Here is an 18,250-nt window from a genome sequence, read left to right as displayed (position 1 = left end):
AAAAAACATGCTTTTATTTCATATCATTTTTTGGCTAAAAGTTACATACTGTGGCTTTAATGTCATCTCATCTTTCAATAGGAGAATAGGAGAACGCAGCTTGTTAGAACATTTACTTGAAGTAGGTTTTAGTAAATGATAGGTTACTTGTTAATTATTCTTAGGAAAGAGAATTCAAGTGACATGTAGACCGGTGTCAGTGCTGCATCAATGCTGCACAAAACGATATGAATCATTAAAAGAAAAATGGTAACTCTGCGTTTAGTCAAAATCGGTTTAATACATTGTTTTTAATTTAAAATAAGAAAAATACTGGCAAAATTGACAGTACGACCACGGTGACATAAGAAGAGACGTCCTCAAATCACTGTCTGGAGCGTTTGTAGACTTTACTATTTCAAGGGGGAATCAATCTAATCTTATGCATAAAATATATATTATTTTCAGCTTTATGCACACATTTAACAGAGAGTATTGTCTAATAATGTTAAAACTAATAGTCTAAATCACGTAAATTGCCACAAAAATGACAGAATCTTTTTTAAAAAGTCATATTTTTGCAGCTCTGTACCCCCCGTGTCATGCGGTGGTGGAGTCGAGGGCGTGCTCCGCAGTTTGGCGCTGGACTCGCGGCTACAGCGGTCTTTCCTCACATTTTCAGACTTTATCTGCTTATTTTTGTTTTTCAAAACTCAAACCTCCGCTTTTTATGGACCACCATGTCCGACGAGGAGAATAAAGTGTCCGAAGAGCTTTTCAAAGACGTGAAATTCTACGTGGTGGGAGACATTGACCAAAAGGTGAGGCTTTGGCAGGTTAGCTAACACGGATGCTAAGTTTTTAGCTTTAGCATTTTCCATTAGAACGCAATGAGAAATAGGCTAAACATGCTAGCCGAGAGATTAGCGGGCTAAACTTTGGTGGGAAATACTAAACTTAGTTGTTGTACTGTTGTCATATGGAAACTGTTTATTCATTGCGAGTTATCTGCAGACATAGGTGAATGAATTTTACTTTAGATCGCTACAAACAATATATTTTAGATTAGCACAATATAATTTACCCTTAGCCTCCTGCTAGCTTGGGTTTCTGGGCTTGTGACATGTGAGATTAATGTTTGGACGGTATAAATAATATAAAAAGTACGTCATTGAATTATTCGGATGTTTATAAATATGTACAAATTCCCAGTTGATCTGATCTGACATGGCCGGAATACGGATTAACGTAATGTCAAAGTGCATGACCCTTGTTGCGCACATAACTAACTCTATACATATTGTTCCGGATATATAGTAATACCCAGTTGGCTGAAATGTTCTGTCATGTAATTGAGCTACTGAGACAAGATAATTCCCACTGTATATTAACACAATTGGTCAAAGTTTATGTAAAGTCCTTATGTGTCCGAGAGCGCAGAGACCTGTGGCACGCGTCCATGTTCTGTGCCAAACGCCTCCTGTTTGTCCTTTACATGTTTACACTATAACCATTGTAGATTCATGCTCAGAACATATCTCCTCCTTTAAATAACAATATTAAGTCGTTTCTAATGTCAACTTTGCAATAAAACACTCTAGTGTCTGTCTTCCAGTTGTCCAAATCTGGATTTAACGTGTCATATAAAGTATTGTAAATAGTCATGTCTAGTGTTGTCATGATACTAAAATTTCAAACCTGATTTCCAATAATCGATACTGACTCTGATACCACGAGGCTAATAGAAAACACTCTTCGTTTAGATGATATACTGTGATTTTCCTCATTAAATGGTAGTACTTTCTTTTCTATTCCCATGTGGCATTATATCTGTGTAATTCCTCAGTTTCCAGTAGGTTCATAGTGGTTCATGGGTGTATACTAGTCTATGCGTCTTATACTTGTGAGAGATACAACTCAACATCATTTTAAAGATATTCAGGAAAGGTTCATTTCTGTCCTGTCAATGGGAGTTTTTTAGTATCGATACATGCTCAAATGTGTATCTAGTTTTAGCATCGATAGTATCTGATTTTCGATACTTATGAAAAATTTAGTCATGTCTCATATAAATCATGTCTAATGAGTGATAGCAGTGTTTCCTATGCATTCCAGTGAGACTGTTGTCATAATTAATTGAGTGTAAATGTTGCTTTTTGCTCCTATTATTTAATCTTATACAGCTCCTTTTCCCAGTACAGTTACTTGTTTATGTGTTTATGATTATACAGTGGGTAACAAAGTGTGATTTTTGGGTGCAAGTGTATATTCCAGGTTGTTTTTATGGGGGAGAAAATGCTGATTTTAGTGTTATGATTTGACCCCTTGACCAAACATGAGTAATTCACTTTCATTCACATTGTTTAATAGATCACCATTCTTCTGTATGTCACCAGCTTTTCAAATAGTAGACTAAAAAAAAAACAAGCTTTTTCTTTTTGGATGTTTTTATTGCACTGTAACATTTATAAAACATCAGTCCTTAGTGAAGTATAGTTTTAAATCAGACCTATTCTGCAAAATTGATTTTTCTATCTACCTGTTTCTACTTTAAAGTTTTTACTCATGTTATAGTTGTCTCCTCATCATTTACTCACCCAAAGTTGTATTTGGAGTGATTTGTACATGTTTGAGTAATCTCTAATCACTTATTTTTAAGAAACTATTTTGTCGATCAACCCCCATTTTCACTTCCCCTTCCATGATGTACTTCATGTCAATTATATTTTCTTAATTGGTTATATACGTAGGATTCGGCAGCTTTGTGTTGTCATTTTGGTACTAACGGGGGACAAAATGCTTCTGCTAGTGTGAACTGCAGCTAGCCACAGGAGGTGCTGACAACTTCACGGATCCTTGTATTGATGTTTACACGCCGTTATATTTTTGTAATTCTACAAGTTATTTCTTTTTGATTATTTTATGACCTGCATAACCTGCACGTCCCTGTTTTGTCCTAAATGTGTTGTTCTCTGGTCTGGTGTTGTAGGTGGTGCAGCTGTTGAAAGCGGGCAAAGGGAAAGAGGTTTCGTACAATGCTTTGGCCACTCACATCATCGCAGAGGATGGAGACAACCCAGAGGTCAGCGAGTCCAGGGAGGTCTTCGATCTGCCCGTCGTCAAGGTAACCACAAGACAATTATGAATGAATTTTAACACATTGGCTAACAATACTGTAAAAATGCCATCCCTACACTGGTATCGGGTCAAAGTATTGGTATCGGAACTGAAAAAAACTGATTGTTGCACCCCTAATTATTTCTATTCTACACTGAGACTTTTAAAATATCTGCCAAATAAAGGTTATAATATGGTGACTTAAGACTTCTGAATAGAGAATATTTACAAATATAGTGTATTGGTAAAAATCAATAGATTTTGAACATTTTATTTAATAATGCTACTGTCTGTATTATAAAAGGACTTTTGGTATGTGTTTTAGAGTCTGTATAGTGAAGACAATGATTATAATTATAAAAATACAACAACAATTATTTTTTATAGTCAACAAGTCATGATTAGTCAGTTAATCGTTGCAGCGCTAGTACTGGCGCTAGTACTGGCGGGTTTTCTAAGTTTGTCCCCAGTGCGTCACATTTGTCTTTTGGAACAGACCAAAGAGTACTAAGCCTCCAACTAACAATTATAATGCTAATTGATTAATCTAGGGATTATTTCTTTCGATTAATTGATTAGTTGCTTAAAATGTAAAAAGGCCTATAAATATGAGATTTTTATTAAATTGTGTGCAGATTAAGCTGAAGTGAAGTTGCTTGAGGACATGCTGGTCCAGCTAATCAAAAACACTAAATGTTATATATACAAGTCCTTAAGCATCTTCTCTCAGCTTATAGCATGTTTTGGACTCGGCTATGTATCGACGTGTATCGGCTACTTAACGTTTATGTGATTGCTAAAAGTACAAATGGAAATAGAAGAGCAATTATTTATTCACTCCTCAGTTTAAGCCACACTTATTTTTAATGAGTATTGATTTATGTTTCAGCCTTCTTGGGTGATCCTCTCTGTTCGCTGTGGAGACCTTCTGCCGTATCCTTTAAACTTGGTCTTATCTGATTTTGGTTTCACATGAATCTACTCAGTTTTAAAAGTAGATTTCTTTGCTGCATGTTGCACATGTTTCTTGACCACAACAACAGTGTGACAGGGTTTTCTCCAGAATCAGGACAGATCTTCTTTGGGGTTAACACGTGTCTCCCTCGGGTAGGTGGACTTTTAATTGTCAGAATTTGCTCCTGCAGCAAAGTCACAAATTGACACTTGTTCTATTAAATGTGCAACTGAATAATATATTGATTATATAAATAACACGATAAATATTATTAATTTAAACAGGGGGTATTATGCAATTTAACTTTTTGGAGTTTTCTGCCATGTTATAATGTTGTTCTCATTATCACAAACAGGCTTGAAGTAGTTTTAGATGTCATCCATACATGTTTGAGTATTTTAGCGATCTCTCCCAGGCCTTATTCAGAGCCTCCTTACGGTTAGTGCAGTGTTCAGCCTGCAAGCCTACGTCCTCTATGCTCTCACTCGATAATTCTCCATAAATATACAAAAACATGATACAAAACTGTACACAGCAACTTGACAAACCTGATGTGATGTGCAATAGTTTAATTAGCGAGATGCACACTGATTATGTTTTGATAGCGCTCTGAAAGGGGAGTGACTTGGAAGTACACATGAACTCTACTTGAACTGTGTCTCTGTGTTGCTTTGTGACCAGATTCCCGAGGACCTGAACACTCTCTGGGCCTATGTCACATTCTATGGAGGCAGCTGTCAACTCAACCTCAACAGGAAAGTCACCCATTTAGTTGTGAAAGAACCCAAAGGGGTATGGGATCATTTTGTATTCATGTTTCATTTTAATAGGACTAAATGAATAATATTGATTGGCTAATAGTAGTCGCTTGAGTAGTTTTTTGTGTCTTATTTTCAGGCGAAGTATGAATGTGCTCTGAAACACCCCAGCATCAGGATTGTCACTCCAGACTGGATCACAGACTCTGTCAAAGGTACTTGAGTCGTTTTGTAGTGGAAAGTTAATATAAGTTCCAAACCTAGAATTTCAATACATTTAAGATAGTTGGGCTGCAGTTCTTGCGCAACAAGATGAATCTCTGAGATATTTGTGAAACTAATGAGAATCCATCTTGTACAGCTCCCACGTTTGCATAGTTTAATCATACATATTCAAGAGTGACAAAAAATAGTGAGCAGAGATTGAAGAGCTATAAGGAAACAACCAAACGAGATGCAGACAGAATGGCAGAAAGGACTAAGTGGCTAATGGCTCAAACTAAAACATGTTGTGTACACATGGCTCACAAGAGACGTTTTAAAGGCTTCTAGAGCTTTGATGCACTGTTGACATGTTGGTCACATAAGCATAGAACATTTTACACAAATCAGCCTATTTTAGATCAGATTTTATTCTCAAATTCTACATTGAAATTAATGGGAATCCCGCTGAACCAGAAGTGCTACCACAAAGAGCGCGATTTAGGAGCATTTAGAGGCTAAAGTAATCCCAGCAATTCACAAGATGTTTTTTAATTCCAAGTTTGTGAAACATGGCTAAAGCTAAAGCTAACATAAACACAAAGCTTTTTCATCAGCTATTTCTCCTTTTTTTTTTTTTTCTTTTTGCCTCTACACTACGTTTTAACCTCTCTTCGTGTAATGCATTGGGTTTGGCTAATGTTAGATGCATTATGCATTGGAAATAGAATATGTTTTATAGGTGAGTGCTGTGCATCATTAAACAGGAAATGGTTACATGCATGCTAGCTTTGTTTTGTAGAGCATGTTGCCTCAATATTTAAGTTGGCATAACTGGAAATACAATGGTTTATCACAAAATCAAGTCAGAGTTTGGTGAGGGATTATTATTGTATTTGCTTTTATCTGCCCATCTGCTTTTTGCTGTCTTGTTTTTACCTGGCTGCGTTCTCTCTTGTCCAATCATCTCATTTGATCATTAATCATACCTGGAGCCATACCAGCCCCAGACCCCACTGGGAGCTTGTACCCTCTAGGCTTAGACCCTCAGATGGGGCAGTATGGTTCACTTTAGAGAGTGCAGACACTTGCAGCCTGTACCGATCCTCTCCAAAGCGAACCAGTGGAAACGTGGCTATACTGTCCTCTCCTAAATTTACTGTTGTATTCCCAGATAAGAGTCGTAAGGAGGAGTCTCTTTACCACCCACGGCTCACCTACATAGAGCCAGAGGAGCAGAGCGAGGAGGAGTCGGACCTGAGCTCCAGGAGGTCCCCAGGGTCCAGTTCATCTGAGTCCAGCCCACGCAGACGTCCTGGCCCCAAGAAGTTCAACTCTGTGTCCCCACCACCCCGCAAGCCAGAGCGACGCCTGGAGGTCAGACACGCTTTTTCAGGGTTCCCACACTTTGCTTTTATTAATTTTCCATTTATAATCATTTAATCACATGGTCTACAAAAACATTAGGGGTTTTAAGCAAAATAGATTTTTTTTTTTTTTTTGCTTTCTACCATGTTCTAACATTGTTCCCTCATCAAAAACATGCCTGAAGAGGTTCTGGATGCCATCCATGGCATGTTTGAGTATTTTCGCGGTCTCCCCTGGGCCCTATTCGAACCCTCCTTAAGATTAGCTGTGAGATTCTGTCCAAAGCTCATCCCACAAGCCTGGTTTTATGTTCAAACAGTGTAAATTGTCTTTGAGTTGCCCTGAAAAGCACTATATAAAACTAATGTATTATGTTGCACTGCACATTAATAAGAAAAGCTGAAATTGGAATCACATTATCAGACAATATGAGGAATAAAATGCACATACCTTTATCATATCGCCCAGTCTTAATAATTTAAATATCTCTCATTTTGAACTGGATTTTTATTTTTTTATTTTTTTTATTTAGCTACATAAACTTGTGATATACTTTTTGTGATATTTCACCCATCCGGGTTTATTTGTGCATGTATTGAGCTTTTAATGTGGATAGGCAATTAGAGTAATGATAAATAAAACATCACATTGTTTTAAATTCACTTTTTGTTTTTATATTCCTCCTTTAGCGCATGTTTGACGATTCCGATGACGACTCCCCCAACGAGAAGGAGGGACCGAATCTGAACTGGACCCCAGCCGAGGTGACTCCTAGCCTGGGTACAGCACGGAGGAGAACGGGGCCCCCAGGCACCAGAGAGCCAACCTCCACAGCAGCAGCAGCAGCAGGAGGAGGAGCAGGAGCTAGTGGGATGATCAATCTCTGCGCCTCTGTCCCAGTCCACGCACCTGGAGCTGGCGCAGTGCCCGAGGGACGCCCTGCTGCTACGCCCATGAACCAGGCTCCACCTCCAGGTAAGACGGAAGTCAGAGGGGTACTATTTTACCAACATGGTGCCTGCATCCTAGTTTATTTTTTTAAAAGAGGAGGATCTTCTGGTCTTGTTATCATTTATCTTCCTCAAATTTAGGGTTCAGCTAATCAACTAAAGAAGGCTGTAGGAATTGAGTTGTCAACAGTATGGTCCCTCTACTCCCAATACCTTTTCTGATTTATAATGTTTTTATATGTTTCTTTCTTCTGTGTCTGTAGTACTCTGAGATTTCTTTGAAATGTAAAGTGCAATACAAATAAAATTTATTATTATTATTAATATGCTCCTGGTTGAGTCCCGGTTGAGTCCTGGTTTGTGGACATGTGGTGATAAAATTAGGGTTTTATTTTCACTCATTTAGCTTTGAGTTGCCACTTTGAGAACTGATGTGATAAACTCTTTTCTGATTGGTTCTGTTCAGGAGCGATTCCTGGAGGCCCAGAAGCGATGCCCGGCTGGAGTCCTGCTGCTCGGACTTTAAGGAACATCACCAACAACTCAGAGAGACCAGGGCCCATGGTTCATGTGAGACATTAAATTTTAAATTACTGCTGATCCTTTGTGGTGTGGTTTGTGATTTATTTTTTAAATCTGTCTAATCACAGCCACAGAAAATATCACAAAACAATTAAATATGTTTTTTCACCTTCAGCCCAAACTGTCAGGTCAGCCCCTCCCTGGAGACCATCCCCAGCCTCACCCACCTGTGCCCCAGCAGCAGTTCACTCCTCAGGGCACACACCCACAGCATCTGCCCCTCCATCTCCAGAACCAGCACCACATGATGCAGCTCCACCACCACCAACAGCAGCAGCAGCAGCTACAGCAGCAGCAGCAACTACAGCAGCAGCAAGTCCCGGGTCAAGTCCAAGTTCAGGGTCCAGTCCAGGTCCAGGTCCCAGGTCCGGTCCAGGTCCAGGTTCAGGGGGGGCAGGGCTTCCCTCACCCCATGTCCCAACAGCAGCGCCCAATGTCACAGCAGCACCCGCACCAAATGGCTCAGGTATGGGGATCTTTAAGGTGCACTCTGATGGTGTCTTCAGGGAAATGATATTGCTTTACCTGGAATGTTACACAGTATGGCAACATTCCAGATAAAGATTACTTTTTATATGATATAAAAGCAAGCTGGAGGACACGTCAGACACGACTTACTGGGCCTATTCAGATGAACCAAAAACTTCTCTATCAGTGTAAATAAACAAAACTTGTGTGATTGTTGTCAATTGAAAAGACTTTAAATCATAAGATTAACATGACAAGTTTGTGGAGCCAATCCCAAACAAATAATGAGAAGGTTCAACATTTGTGGATCAGATTGGAGTCAGTTTGGAGATTTCAATCAAAAACGAAAAATCGAGTTATATAGGCCACACCCTCCAACTGAAATAGTAGAATCAAATTGTAGAACATGAATGCAATCTATTGGCCATCAGCACATTTCTACTGTATCTCTCTCTCCTCAGGCTCCACAGCTCCCCCTATCACAGCAGCGGTTCATGCAGCATCCTCAGCTCCGCCCACAACACCCGCTCCATCAGCTCCAGCAGCAGAGAATGCACATGCTGCAGCAACAGCATTTACAAAACCAACAAACACATTTACAAAACCAACAACAAAACCAACAACAAACACCAGCCCATCACCCACAACCGCACCCACAGCAGCAGCAGCAGCAGCTGGGCCAGACTCACCTCCACCCACACCACCTTCAGCAGAGCCACTTCCTCCACCAAACCCAGCACTTGCACAATCAGCACCAGAGTCTGCAGGTCCTCCAGCAGCCACAAGGGGCGCCACTGAGCACACAGCTCTACGGGCACGAGCCAGGCCAAGAGGGTCAGTACCACATGACAGACTAAACTAATGCTAATGTGGTGTGTAACGGTAAAGGTGGCACTGTGACATAGAACTCGGCACAAGTATTGCAGTGGTCCAAAGTTATTACTGCATTCTGAGCATCCACCATGATGAGTTTATAAGCAGTTTTCACAACTCTTTCTTGAGTTTTCCAGTCACGGTAAAGCTAACAACAACTAGCCTGCATAAGTATGCATATACTTCCTGATTCTCGGACAATAAATAGCTTTCTAATTAGATTCAGATAGTGCAAAATGGACTTGTATTGACTAAGAGTTGCTTATACAGTATATCTGTGCTGAGGTAAGACATGGGGACAAAATTGGGTGCAAGCCCTGAGAATTTCTATGGGGATTTGTTTTATCTGTTGGGGTACAATATCCAAGTCAGTCTGCACTACAAGTCCTGCCTGTGTTACATATTAAGTTACTATTTTCAGTCTCTTCTCTTGTAGTTCCTCCGGATGGGTTCCTGGTGGGCTGTGTTTTTGCCATTGCTGATTATCCAGAACAAATGGCTGACAAACAGCTCCTGGCCACGTGGAAACGGGTCAGAGACAGTTCCTCTGTTAGTTTTGGTCTTTACTTCTGCCTGTAGGTAAAGTTCTGACTAATTGTGTTGTATGTTCTGCTGCAGGTGATCCAGGCGTGTGGGGGTCTGGCCGATAACACTCTGACCAGTCGCTGCACTCATTTACTCTGTGAGAGTCAAGTCAGTAACATGTATGTTCAGGTAAGGCCCACTGAAAACTCCCCACATCTACAAACATGTACTGTTTATGTTATACCTCAGAGGTGGACGGGTAAAAACAGGCCAAGTGTCTGGAAAAGTGCTGTATAAGACTAATGCATTATTATTATTATTATTATTATGATTACCTTGTACAGCTGTTCCAGTGTATGAATTGTTACCCTGGTGTTGTAGGCTCTGAGAGAGGGGAAGAGGTGTGTTACTGCTCACTGGCTCAACACGGTTCTGAAGAAAAAAAAGATGGTTCCTCCGAGTCGGACACTGCACCTGCCTTTCGCCTTTCCACCTGGAGCCAAGCCCTGCTCACAACACGTACGGGCTACTAGAGCAGACAAACAAGATTAGACAGAATTAGGAAAATGTTATTAGGATGTGAATTGCTAACATTTATTGCATCTCCTCAGATCATCTCGGTAACGGGCTTCGTGGACTCTGATCGGGACGACCTAAAGTTGATGGCATATTTGGCAGGAGCACGGTACACAGGATACCTCTGCCGCAGCAACACTGTTCTCATCTGTAAAGAGTAAGAACACATTTAAACAACTGTAGGACCAGCGCACACACCAGCACAGTGAAATTTACAATCTGTACTGGGGCAAATGCATGTTTCTTTATTACTTGAATAAATCTGGTATAGACATATTGTGCTTGAGCCTGCTCTATAGTTTTAATCTATGACACTCGTGGAAAATATGTTAGAATTTGGACATTGAAAAATGCTATATTCATCTGAAACAGCTTAATAAAAGAAACAAGTCCGCTGACTTCCACATTAGAAAATTGCGGTGCCCAATGACAGCTGACGTCACCTGATTTTTTTCCTTTGAACCAAAATGACTACACGACATTGCCGAATCCTTTTGATTAAGAAAGTAAAACATTCAGAAGAAAGTATAGAGCAGTGGAAGTAAAACCAGGGATTGATCGACGATATGGTGTCTTGAAAATAAGTGATTCAAGATTGCTTAAACATGCATGATTCACTCCAAATATAATTTCAGAGGGTAAATGAGAAGGAAACAACTATAACATGGTCAAAAACTCTGAAGTAAATGTTTGCATAATTTCTGCTTTAACATTGTACCCCCCTCTCTCCTCTCAGGCCGAGTGGACTGAAGTACGAGAAGGCCAAAGAGTGGAAGATTCCCTGTGTGAACGCCCAGTGGCTGTGTGACGTGTTACTGGGGAACTTTGAGGCTTTGAGGCAAATCCAGCACAGCAGATACCAGAATTACAACCACCCAGAACCTCTGGCCCCCAACCCCCAGCTCGTCATCAACCTGCTGGGTACGTGCACCGGGAAGGAGGGGTATGACCAGGGATTAACCATCCATGTTTGAAGTATTGCTGGGTTTCACATCACAACAGACAGATGATGACACTGAACAACATGGAAACTAAAACAGTATCAACAAGATTATTCGGGTGATCAAGAGTTAGTCTTCAAGAAAAACAACAAATTGTCCAAGAATTACAAGGCAAACTGTGGTCACGGGTCTACAATTTATACGTTATTTCCAAAAAGGAGACTAGACCAGTCTTGTCTCTTTGTCTTTTGCAGGTGCGTGGAGAGCTCCAATCAAAGTGACTCCAGAGGCCTTAGCGGTGAGTCCAGCTTCTGTTGATTCTCATACGCCAATTTGTCTTAAAGTACACTACCAGTCATATATGTTTCTTCTTTATTTCCATGATTATTTACATTGTAGATTCTCTCTGAAGACTCCAAAACTATGACACATGTGGAATGTAGGGATTAAAAATATAAACAAAATAACTCAAAAATAGCCACCCTTTACTTTGATCACTGCTTTGCAATCTTGGCATGTCTTGATGTGTAGAAAGTAGTAAAGAAAAATAAAAACATCAAAATAGAAGGTTTATCCAAACGTTTGGCTGGTAGTGTACATTTCCAAATAATCAATCAAAACACATTTCTACACTGTATACATTGTAAATAATCCTAACCTCTTTGGTTCGTGTTTTAGAACCTACAGCTGCAGAAACAGAAACTGAACTCCAACAGTGAACCAGCCAATAAGAAGGCCAGGTCTGCACTTTAAATGTGATTGTTTGTGTAGATGCTGATTTGATGAGATGTGTTTGTACAATCTTGGTTTTAGAGTTTGGGAGGAGGGTATGGTTTAAGTAGAAGGGCAGAATGGGCTCTATGCACAACAGTGCCCGGCAACCTCACTGTTGGCGTCACTACTTCCTGTCCAGTTTTTTCCCTGTTGATTACATTTTACTTTGTCAGAAATGATCAGGTTCAACATTTGGGCATTTACCTTTTGGATATTTTATATTAGCGACTTGACCCAACAACTACAAGAAAAAAAATGTAGTATACCAATATTAATTTTAGCACCCTATATCTGTATTAAATATTTCCCTATAGAATGTTGTGATGTCATCTGAAACATGGCGATAGGATTGTTAGATTTAAACTGTTATGTTGTTTTAGGTTGGACGAAGTGCAATCCCCGGGTCAGAAGCTGCCTCCTGAGTCCACTCCTCTGGTCATGTTCACGGGGTTTGAACCTGCTCTGGTCCAACAGTACACCAAGGTCTGCACCCACACTTTTACATTCAAATATAGAAACAGAAACGGGGCAGCAAGTTTTGTCCTAAGAAATGACTCAAGGAAGTAATTGTAACTGGCTGGACATAACATCTAATTTATAGTTCCATTTAATTGGGACAATACAACATTAAATAATGCACAACACATGTCAAAGGATTGCAAAAGAAAATTGAATTCTTTCAACTGGACAAAAGTTTTTGTGTGAAATCATTAAGTGGCTTCTTGAGTTCAGATGGCTGGTGGACTCGGCCTTAAATCTATCTGAAGGGAGGAGCTAGCTACACTGAAACACACTGATTTGTTTACAGTTTCTGTTTATTAGCTTGGTCTTTCTCATTTTTATGTCCATCCTCTGAAAATCAAACTAAGTCATATCTGAAGGAGCTGCAAGAAACACAAATGTCCAAATCATTTCATATTGTGACTTGCTCACAGTGGGAAGAGTAACCACAAGGTACTGTTACTGGTAATGAAAATATTACTCAAGTAGGAGTAAAAGTATGCTGCAAGAAAAGGGCTCTGAGAAGTACAATTTTTATTAAAAACTACTCAAGTAAATGTACTGCAGATGATAACGGCATTTTCTGTCTCTCCCCTCTCTTCTCTTTCTCCCACTCTGTCTCTCCTCTCCCTTCTCTCTCCCCCCTCTCCTGCCTTTCCCCCTCCCTCAGTGGGTGCACGCATTGGGGGGAGAGGTGGCAGACTCCGGACACAGGGTCACTCACCTTTTGGCGTCTAAGGTGTCGCGGACGGTGAAGTTTCTGACCGCCATGTCTGTGGTCAAACACATCGTGAGACCCGAGTGGTTAGAGGAGAGCTGGAGGAGCCAGAAGTTTGTGGGTAAGACTCAGGCCACTGAGATGTAAAAGTAGATGTACCACAGTTTAAATGCCCTGTGTGATGGAGTATTTCCCTTAGGGCAGTAATTGTACCATTTGAAGAGCATATATGGTGTTTTATATATATTAAATGATTGGGTTATCATTGAGAGCTCTTGTCTACAATTTAAACCTAAAGTCCCAGATCTTGCTGAATGTGTCTTGACCGTCCACTGTTCTTCTTTTATATTTTCTATCTAAAATACTAAAATTTAAAAATGTATACATTATGTACCCCCAAATTTAAGTCCCCAGATTCTCAAGGGGTTCCTAGAAAAGAGGTCCAGACTAAATTGTGTGAATTTTAATGAAGAGATGACACTTGAATTGCTTCTGTTAAGTAGTTGATCAACACTGTTTTATAACATCTCTATTTACCAGAAAATGATCATATCTTTACTTATAAAACCATATCTTATCAGGTAGGAGAATGATGTGGAAGTCGCCAACGTATCCATTGGTGAAATGTTGGTCGCTGGAGAAAAAAGAAAAACCAGTGTTCCTTAGACTCTAAATAAAATTAATATTCCAACTATGTACACGGACCAATCTTCATGTTTTTGTAATTATTTAGACCTGCCTTGTCTATGCTTTAACCTCATTTTTGGTTTGTTTCATTCTAACTGAGGCCTGATAAAGTCCAGGTTTAGATCCGGTTGTGAAATATTAAGCTAGTTGGTAGTTGTAAAACCTCTGCTCTGAACTGTCCCTGTGTTGTGCTGCAGACGAGCAGAGCTTCACCCTGAGAGACGCAGAGGCCGAGGTTCTGTTCAGCTTTAGTTTGGAGGAGTCTCTGAAACGGGCCCAGAGCTCGCAGCTGTTTAAGGTGAACGCCACAGCTCCTCAGTGTGTTGTACATGGACTTTAAAAATACTGACTGGCTTTACTCAAGTGTGATCAGGGAACTGCTTTGCTCAGAAATCACTGTTTAGCACGCACGCACTATATTAAGTTAGAATATGTGAAACGCCAAAGCTAAGGTCGCCTAAAGTAGCTCAAAACACCCAAATAATGCATTCCCCATATAACAGATATTAGAGAAGTAAGTAACTTTAAACACACCATATGTAACTTTCTGGAAGCAGCACGCCATCTGCATTATTCCACGGAAATGGGAGCATTCTCCATGGTTTAAACTTTCTGAGTATGGTTTTAAGTTTTATGCTATACTCTGGAATATTATAGCCAGTATATTTTCATGGGAACAAGCAGAAGAGTAGAGACACATTTTTTTTTGTTTTACAGTGTAATAAACACAACAAAAATGGAAAAAAAGCTTTTATTTTAGTCTTAAAAGTTGCATACTGTGGCTTTAATATAGCCATTTTTACAGATGTTTTGTCACAAAGCGTGCTTCTTGATTCAGTCTTTTGTCCTCATCCATATTCACCAGTCTTCTGTCATATTCATATTTCTCTCATATTTAATACTTTCTTTCTGTTTGTTCAGGGTAAATACTTCTACCTGACCCCTGGCATGTGCCCCAGCCTCAGCACCATGAAGGCCATCCTGGAGAGTGCAGGGGGCAAACTGCTGCCCAAACTGCCCTCGTCCAAGAAGGTCCTGGAGCACCGCCAGAACAAGGTCATTCTCCAAATCCACCTGCTTCCTTTCCTTCTTTGAGTAATTTAGCGATCTTTCCCAGGCCTTATTCGAACCCTCCTTTCAGTTACCTGTAAGATTCTGTTTTATGCTCCGCCCACAAGCCTACATCCCCCATGCTTCCACACGACAATTCTCCAAATATACAAAAACCTGATACTAAACTGCACTACATCACAAACCTGATGCAATGCGCAGTAGTTTCATTAGCAGGATGCATGTTGACTGTGTTACTCTGAAGGGGGAGTGACTTGGCATGGGGAGCAAAGGGAGAAGAGTGTCAAAAAATACAGGTGAAACTTGTAAAACATGTTTATACATCGTTTTCAGTGATTATAGCATTTTCAAAACAAATGGTAACATGGGGATCTAAATATGTAAAGTGTTAGCAGTTAATACCCCATAGAAGTGTGATACTTAAACATTTTCAACATTTTTCCTGTAAAAAAAAAAAAAAAATATATATATATATATATATATCAACTACTAACTTTTTCACTCTTTTTTCACGCTCCTCTTTTTTCACCCACCTCTTTTTTCACTCTTTTTCAGTTAATGGCTGAGAACATATTAACTTTGAAACACTTAATTTGATACTTAACAATTGGATTTCCTCAGGGACCTGAGTTTAATTGAATTGAATTTTGTCACTGATTATCACTTAGTACAGTTTAAAACGTGTTCATGGAGGCACTGTGGCAGAGTGGTTAGCCTTACTGTCTCGTTATCGTATTGTTACCTAATCTAAAAGCATGTGCACCTGCATAATCCAGTTCCCTTTGCCCTCTGCTCACTGCCATGGTAGATAGATTTTGTTTACCACCATTAGAATGACTCGCCACTGGCAACCTCACTGTTAGCGTCACTACTTCCTGTCCTATTGTATCGCTATGAGGTTTTTGCCAAGTCACACTAAAATGAATAAATATTTAAAGATGAGGCAGTGACGGGGAGCTGCAGGTGGATGTCACTGACAACATGTTAAACATGACACAAATAAAATGAATACTTCTGTGTTTAGAAAGAGACATGACATTTTTGTCCCAATGCTAATGCTAACTTTGAGGCATAATTAATATTAAAACAATGCCACAAACTGAAGTATTCTACATTTAAAAATAATTTATTATTAATTTATTATTAATATTTTATTTGTATTTTAATAGGTTATTTTATATTTTCCAATTTTAATAACAGTAACTGTTGGCTTTGAGACGCAATGTATTTGTTTAACATTATCTTTAATTAACATTATTACTATTGTTTGTTTTTTATTGCAGAATCTTCCAGAAATCATATTGATTTCCTGTGACAATGACCTGCACCTTCTCAGAGACTACTTTCTCAAAAACATTGGTAAAATGATACACACATTATTTTATCTGCTGGTCATGTCCAAAACTAAACAATGATTCTTTCACTGTTTTTGTGTCTGCAGATGTGCACAACGCAGAGTTCATTCTGAGTGGAGTCCTCACACAGAAGATCGATTACGACTCATATCCTTGGGTTCACACATAAGTTTAATGAAAACTATTCTCAGATTTGGAGGAGAGAACACATAAGGGAACAACGGCAGGTCAATTTTTAACTAGCGTAACTAGGTAACTAAGTGCTTAGGGTCAGAAAAATTAAGCAACTTTTTTCCTTGACTGTCTCACGTATAAATTCACCTGATGAAGAGCGTGACCTTCCTGACCCCTGACCTCCGACCAGAGCCTTTTGTATGTTTGTATGTGACCTGTGCATAGAGCTTTTCTAGGCCTTTGTTAAAGAAATACCTGGGGGTTATTTTTGTCAAATGAATGTTTAAATTATGAAAGATTTTAACCTTTTTGCTGTTGCTAAAGTAAAATGTAAATACTTTGGAAATAAAATTGTACATATGCTTGTGAATGAGACTCTTTATTTTAATATTATTATTGTTATTTATTTTATTTATTTATTAGTTTATTTGAAGGGACAGTGTGCAAAAAAAAAAAAACATTAATAGATGCTTTGCACCAGACTGTAGCCGAAGCTAATTTCCATCTGTAGTCCCTGAACAGGTGAAAAATACAATACAATATAAAATATAAGCAATATAATACAATACAGGAACTAAAGTGCAGAACATAAACAATACAATATAAAATATATACAATATAATACAGTACAGGAGCTAAAGTGCAGGACATAAACAACAAATAACAATAAATACAGTGTAGTCGCTATCAGATGATACCCACGAGGGTAGCATCTGATAGCGCTGTACCTTATTGGTATTGTGAATGTAAACAAGACAGTAGTATGACACTCAAACAGTACAATAACACTCATGACTGATTTGGTAATCTAGTGGCCATCAGATGGTACCCACGAGGGTAACATCTGATGGCCGAATACCCGTCTAGTATAGTTAGTGTGAGCAGGACTGATGGTCAAGAAGCCAGTTTTTAAGAGCCCCTGAAAAACTGTGATAATCTGCTATGTTCTTAAGATTTTCTGGAAGCCCGTTCCATTCCTTGATGGCTTTAAAAGAGAAGGCAGATTGAGAAAAAGCGGACTTTCTTGTAGGAACATTGCAGTCACCCCTGGACACAGACCTTAACACTCTGCTTGTTAGTTGAGAGCGAGGCTGTACATATTTCTTTAGTGGGGGTGGGGCAGCATCATGCAAGATTTTATGTACCAGGCGAATATCAGAGAACCTGATCAAGTTGTCAAAGCTTAATATTTTAAATTTGTCCAATATGTAGCAATGATGATAACGTCTGGGCTTTTTATCGAGAATTTTCAACGCCTGATTATGCAATGATCTGAGAGGATTTAGTACTGTTATTTTGGCTTGAGACCATGAGGAAATACAATACAAAATGTGAGATATAATCATAGCATTGAGATAGGATTTTGCTGCTTCTAATGATAATGAGCTTCTAATGTGTTGGAAGTTAGCGATGTTGAATTTCAAGACATTACAAACCTTTTTAATATGTTTTTTAAAATTAAGGGTAGGGTCTAATATGATTCCCAGGTACTTAACTTCCTCGACATTTTTAATCATGCAACTATTCACATAAATATTTGGACATATACTTTGACTTTGTTTGTTTGAGAAGTACATTGTAACAGTTTTGTCCGTATTCAGAGTAAGGAAAGATTTGTTAAACCACTCTATTGCTTTTACCATTGCCACAGATAACTTAGCTGCGGCAGAATTTGTG

At 39.2% G+C, this 18,250-nt stretch overlaps 1 protein-coding gene across 1 annotated transcript; it reads left to right on the top strand.

Moving 5' to 3' along the window:
- Positions 1–607: 607 nt before the first annotated feature.
- Positions 608–16,941, top strand: paxip1 (PAX interacting (with transcription-activation domain) protein 1). Its single transcript, XM_033982654.2, has 25 exons — positions 608–800; positions 2,969–3,103; positions 3,986–4,029; positions 4,140–4,203; positions 4,733–4,843; positions 4,949–5,024; positions 6,185–6,387; positions 7,068–7,353; positions 7,795–7,898; positions 8,026–8,376; positions 8,840–9,212; positions 9,688–9,782; positions 9,870–9,965; positions 10,158–10,295; positions 10,388–10,509; positions 11,089–11,273; positions 11,548–11,591; positions 11,972–12,033; positions 12,448–12,550; positions 13,239–13,407; positions 14,171–14,271; positions 14,895–15,029; positions 16,328–16,403; positions 16,486–16,546; positions 16,709–16,941. The coding sequence occupies exons 1-25, from the start codon at positions 720–722 to the stop codon at positions 16,722–16,724; spliced, it is 3,231 nt and encodes a 1,076-aa protein (XP_033838545.1). The 5' UTR covers positions 608–719; the 3' UTR covers positions 16,725–16,941.
- The last annotated feature ends 1,309 nt before the right edge of the window (positions 16,942–18,250 follow it).

This window comes from Periophthalmus magnuspinnatus, chromosome 17 (assembly GCF_009829125.3).
Source record: "Periophthalmus magnuspinnatus isolate fPerMag1 chromosome 17, fPerMag1.2.pri, whole genome shotgun sequence".
Classification (NCBI taxonomy): Eukaryota; Metazoa; Chordata; class Actinopteri; order Gobiiformes; family Gobiidae; genus Periophthalmus; species Periophthalmus magnuspinnatus.
The sequence above is the reverse complement of the archived record's forward strand: the minus strand, read 5'-3'. Positions and strand labels throughout refer to the sequence as shown.

Coding starts and splice junctions, on each gene's coding strand:
- paxip1 (XM_033982654.2), top strand. CDS start 720: ATGTCCGACGAGGAGAATAAAGTGTCCGAAGAGCTTTTCAAAGACGTG. Junction 801..2,968: donor TGGGAGACATTGACCAAAAG/GTGAGGCTTTGG, acceptor CTGGTGTTGTAG/GTGGTGCAGCTGTTGAAAGC. Junction 5,025..6,184: donor GATCACAGACTCTGTCAAAG/GTACTTGAGTCG, acceptor TTGTATTCCCAG/ATAAGAGTCGTAAGGAGGAG.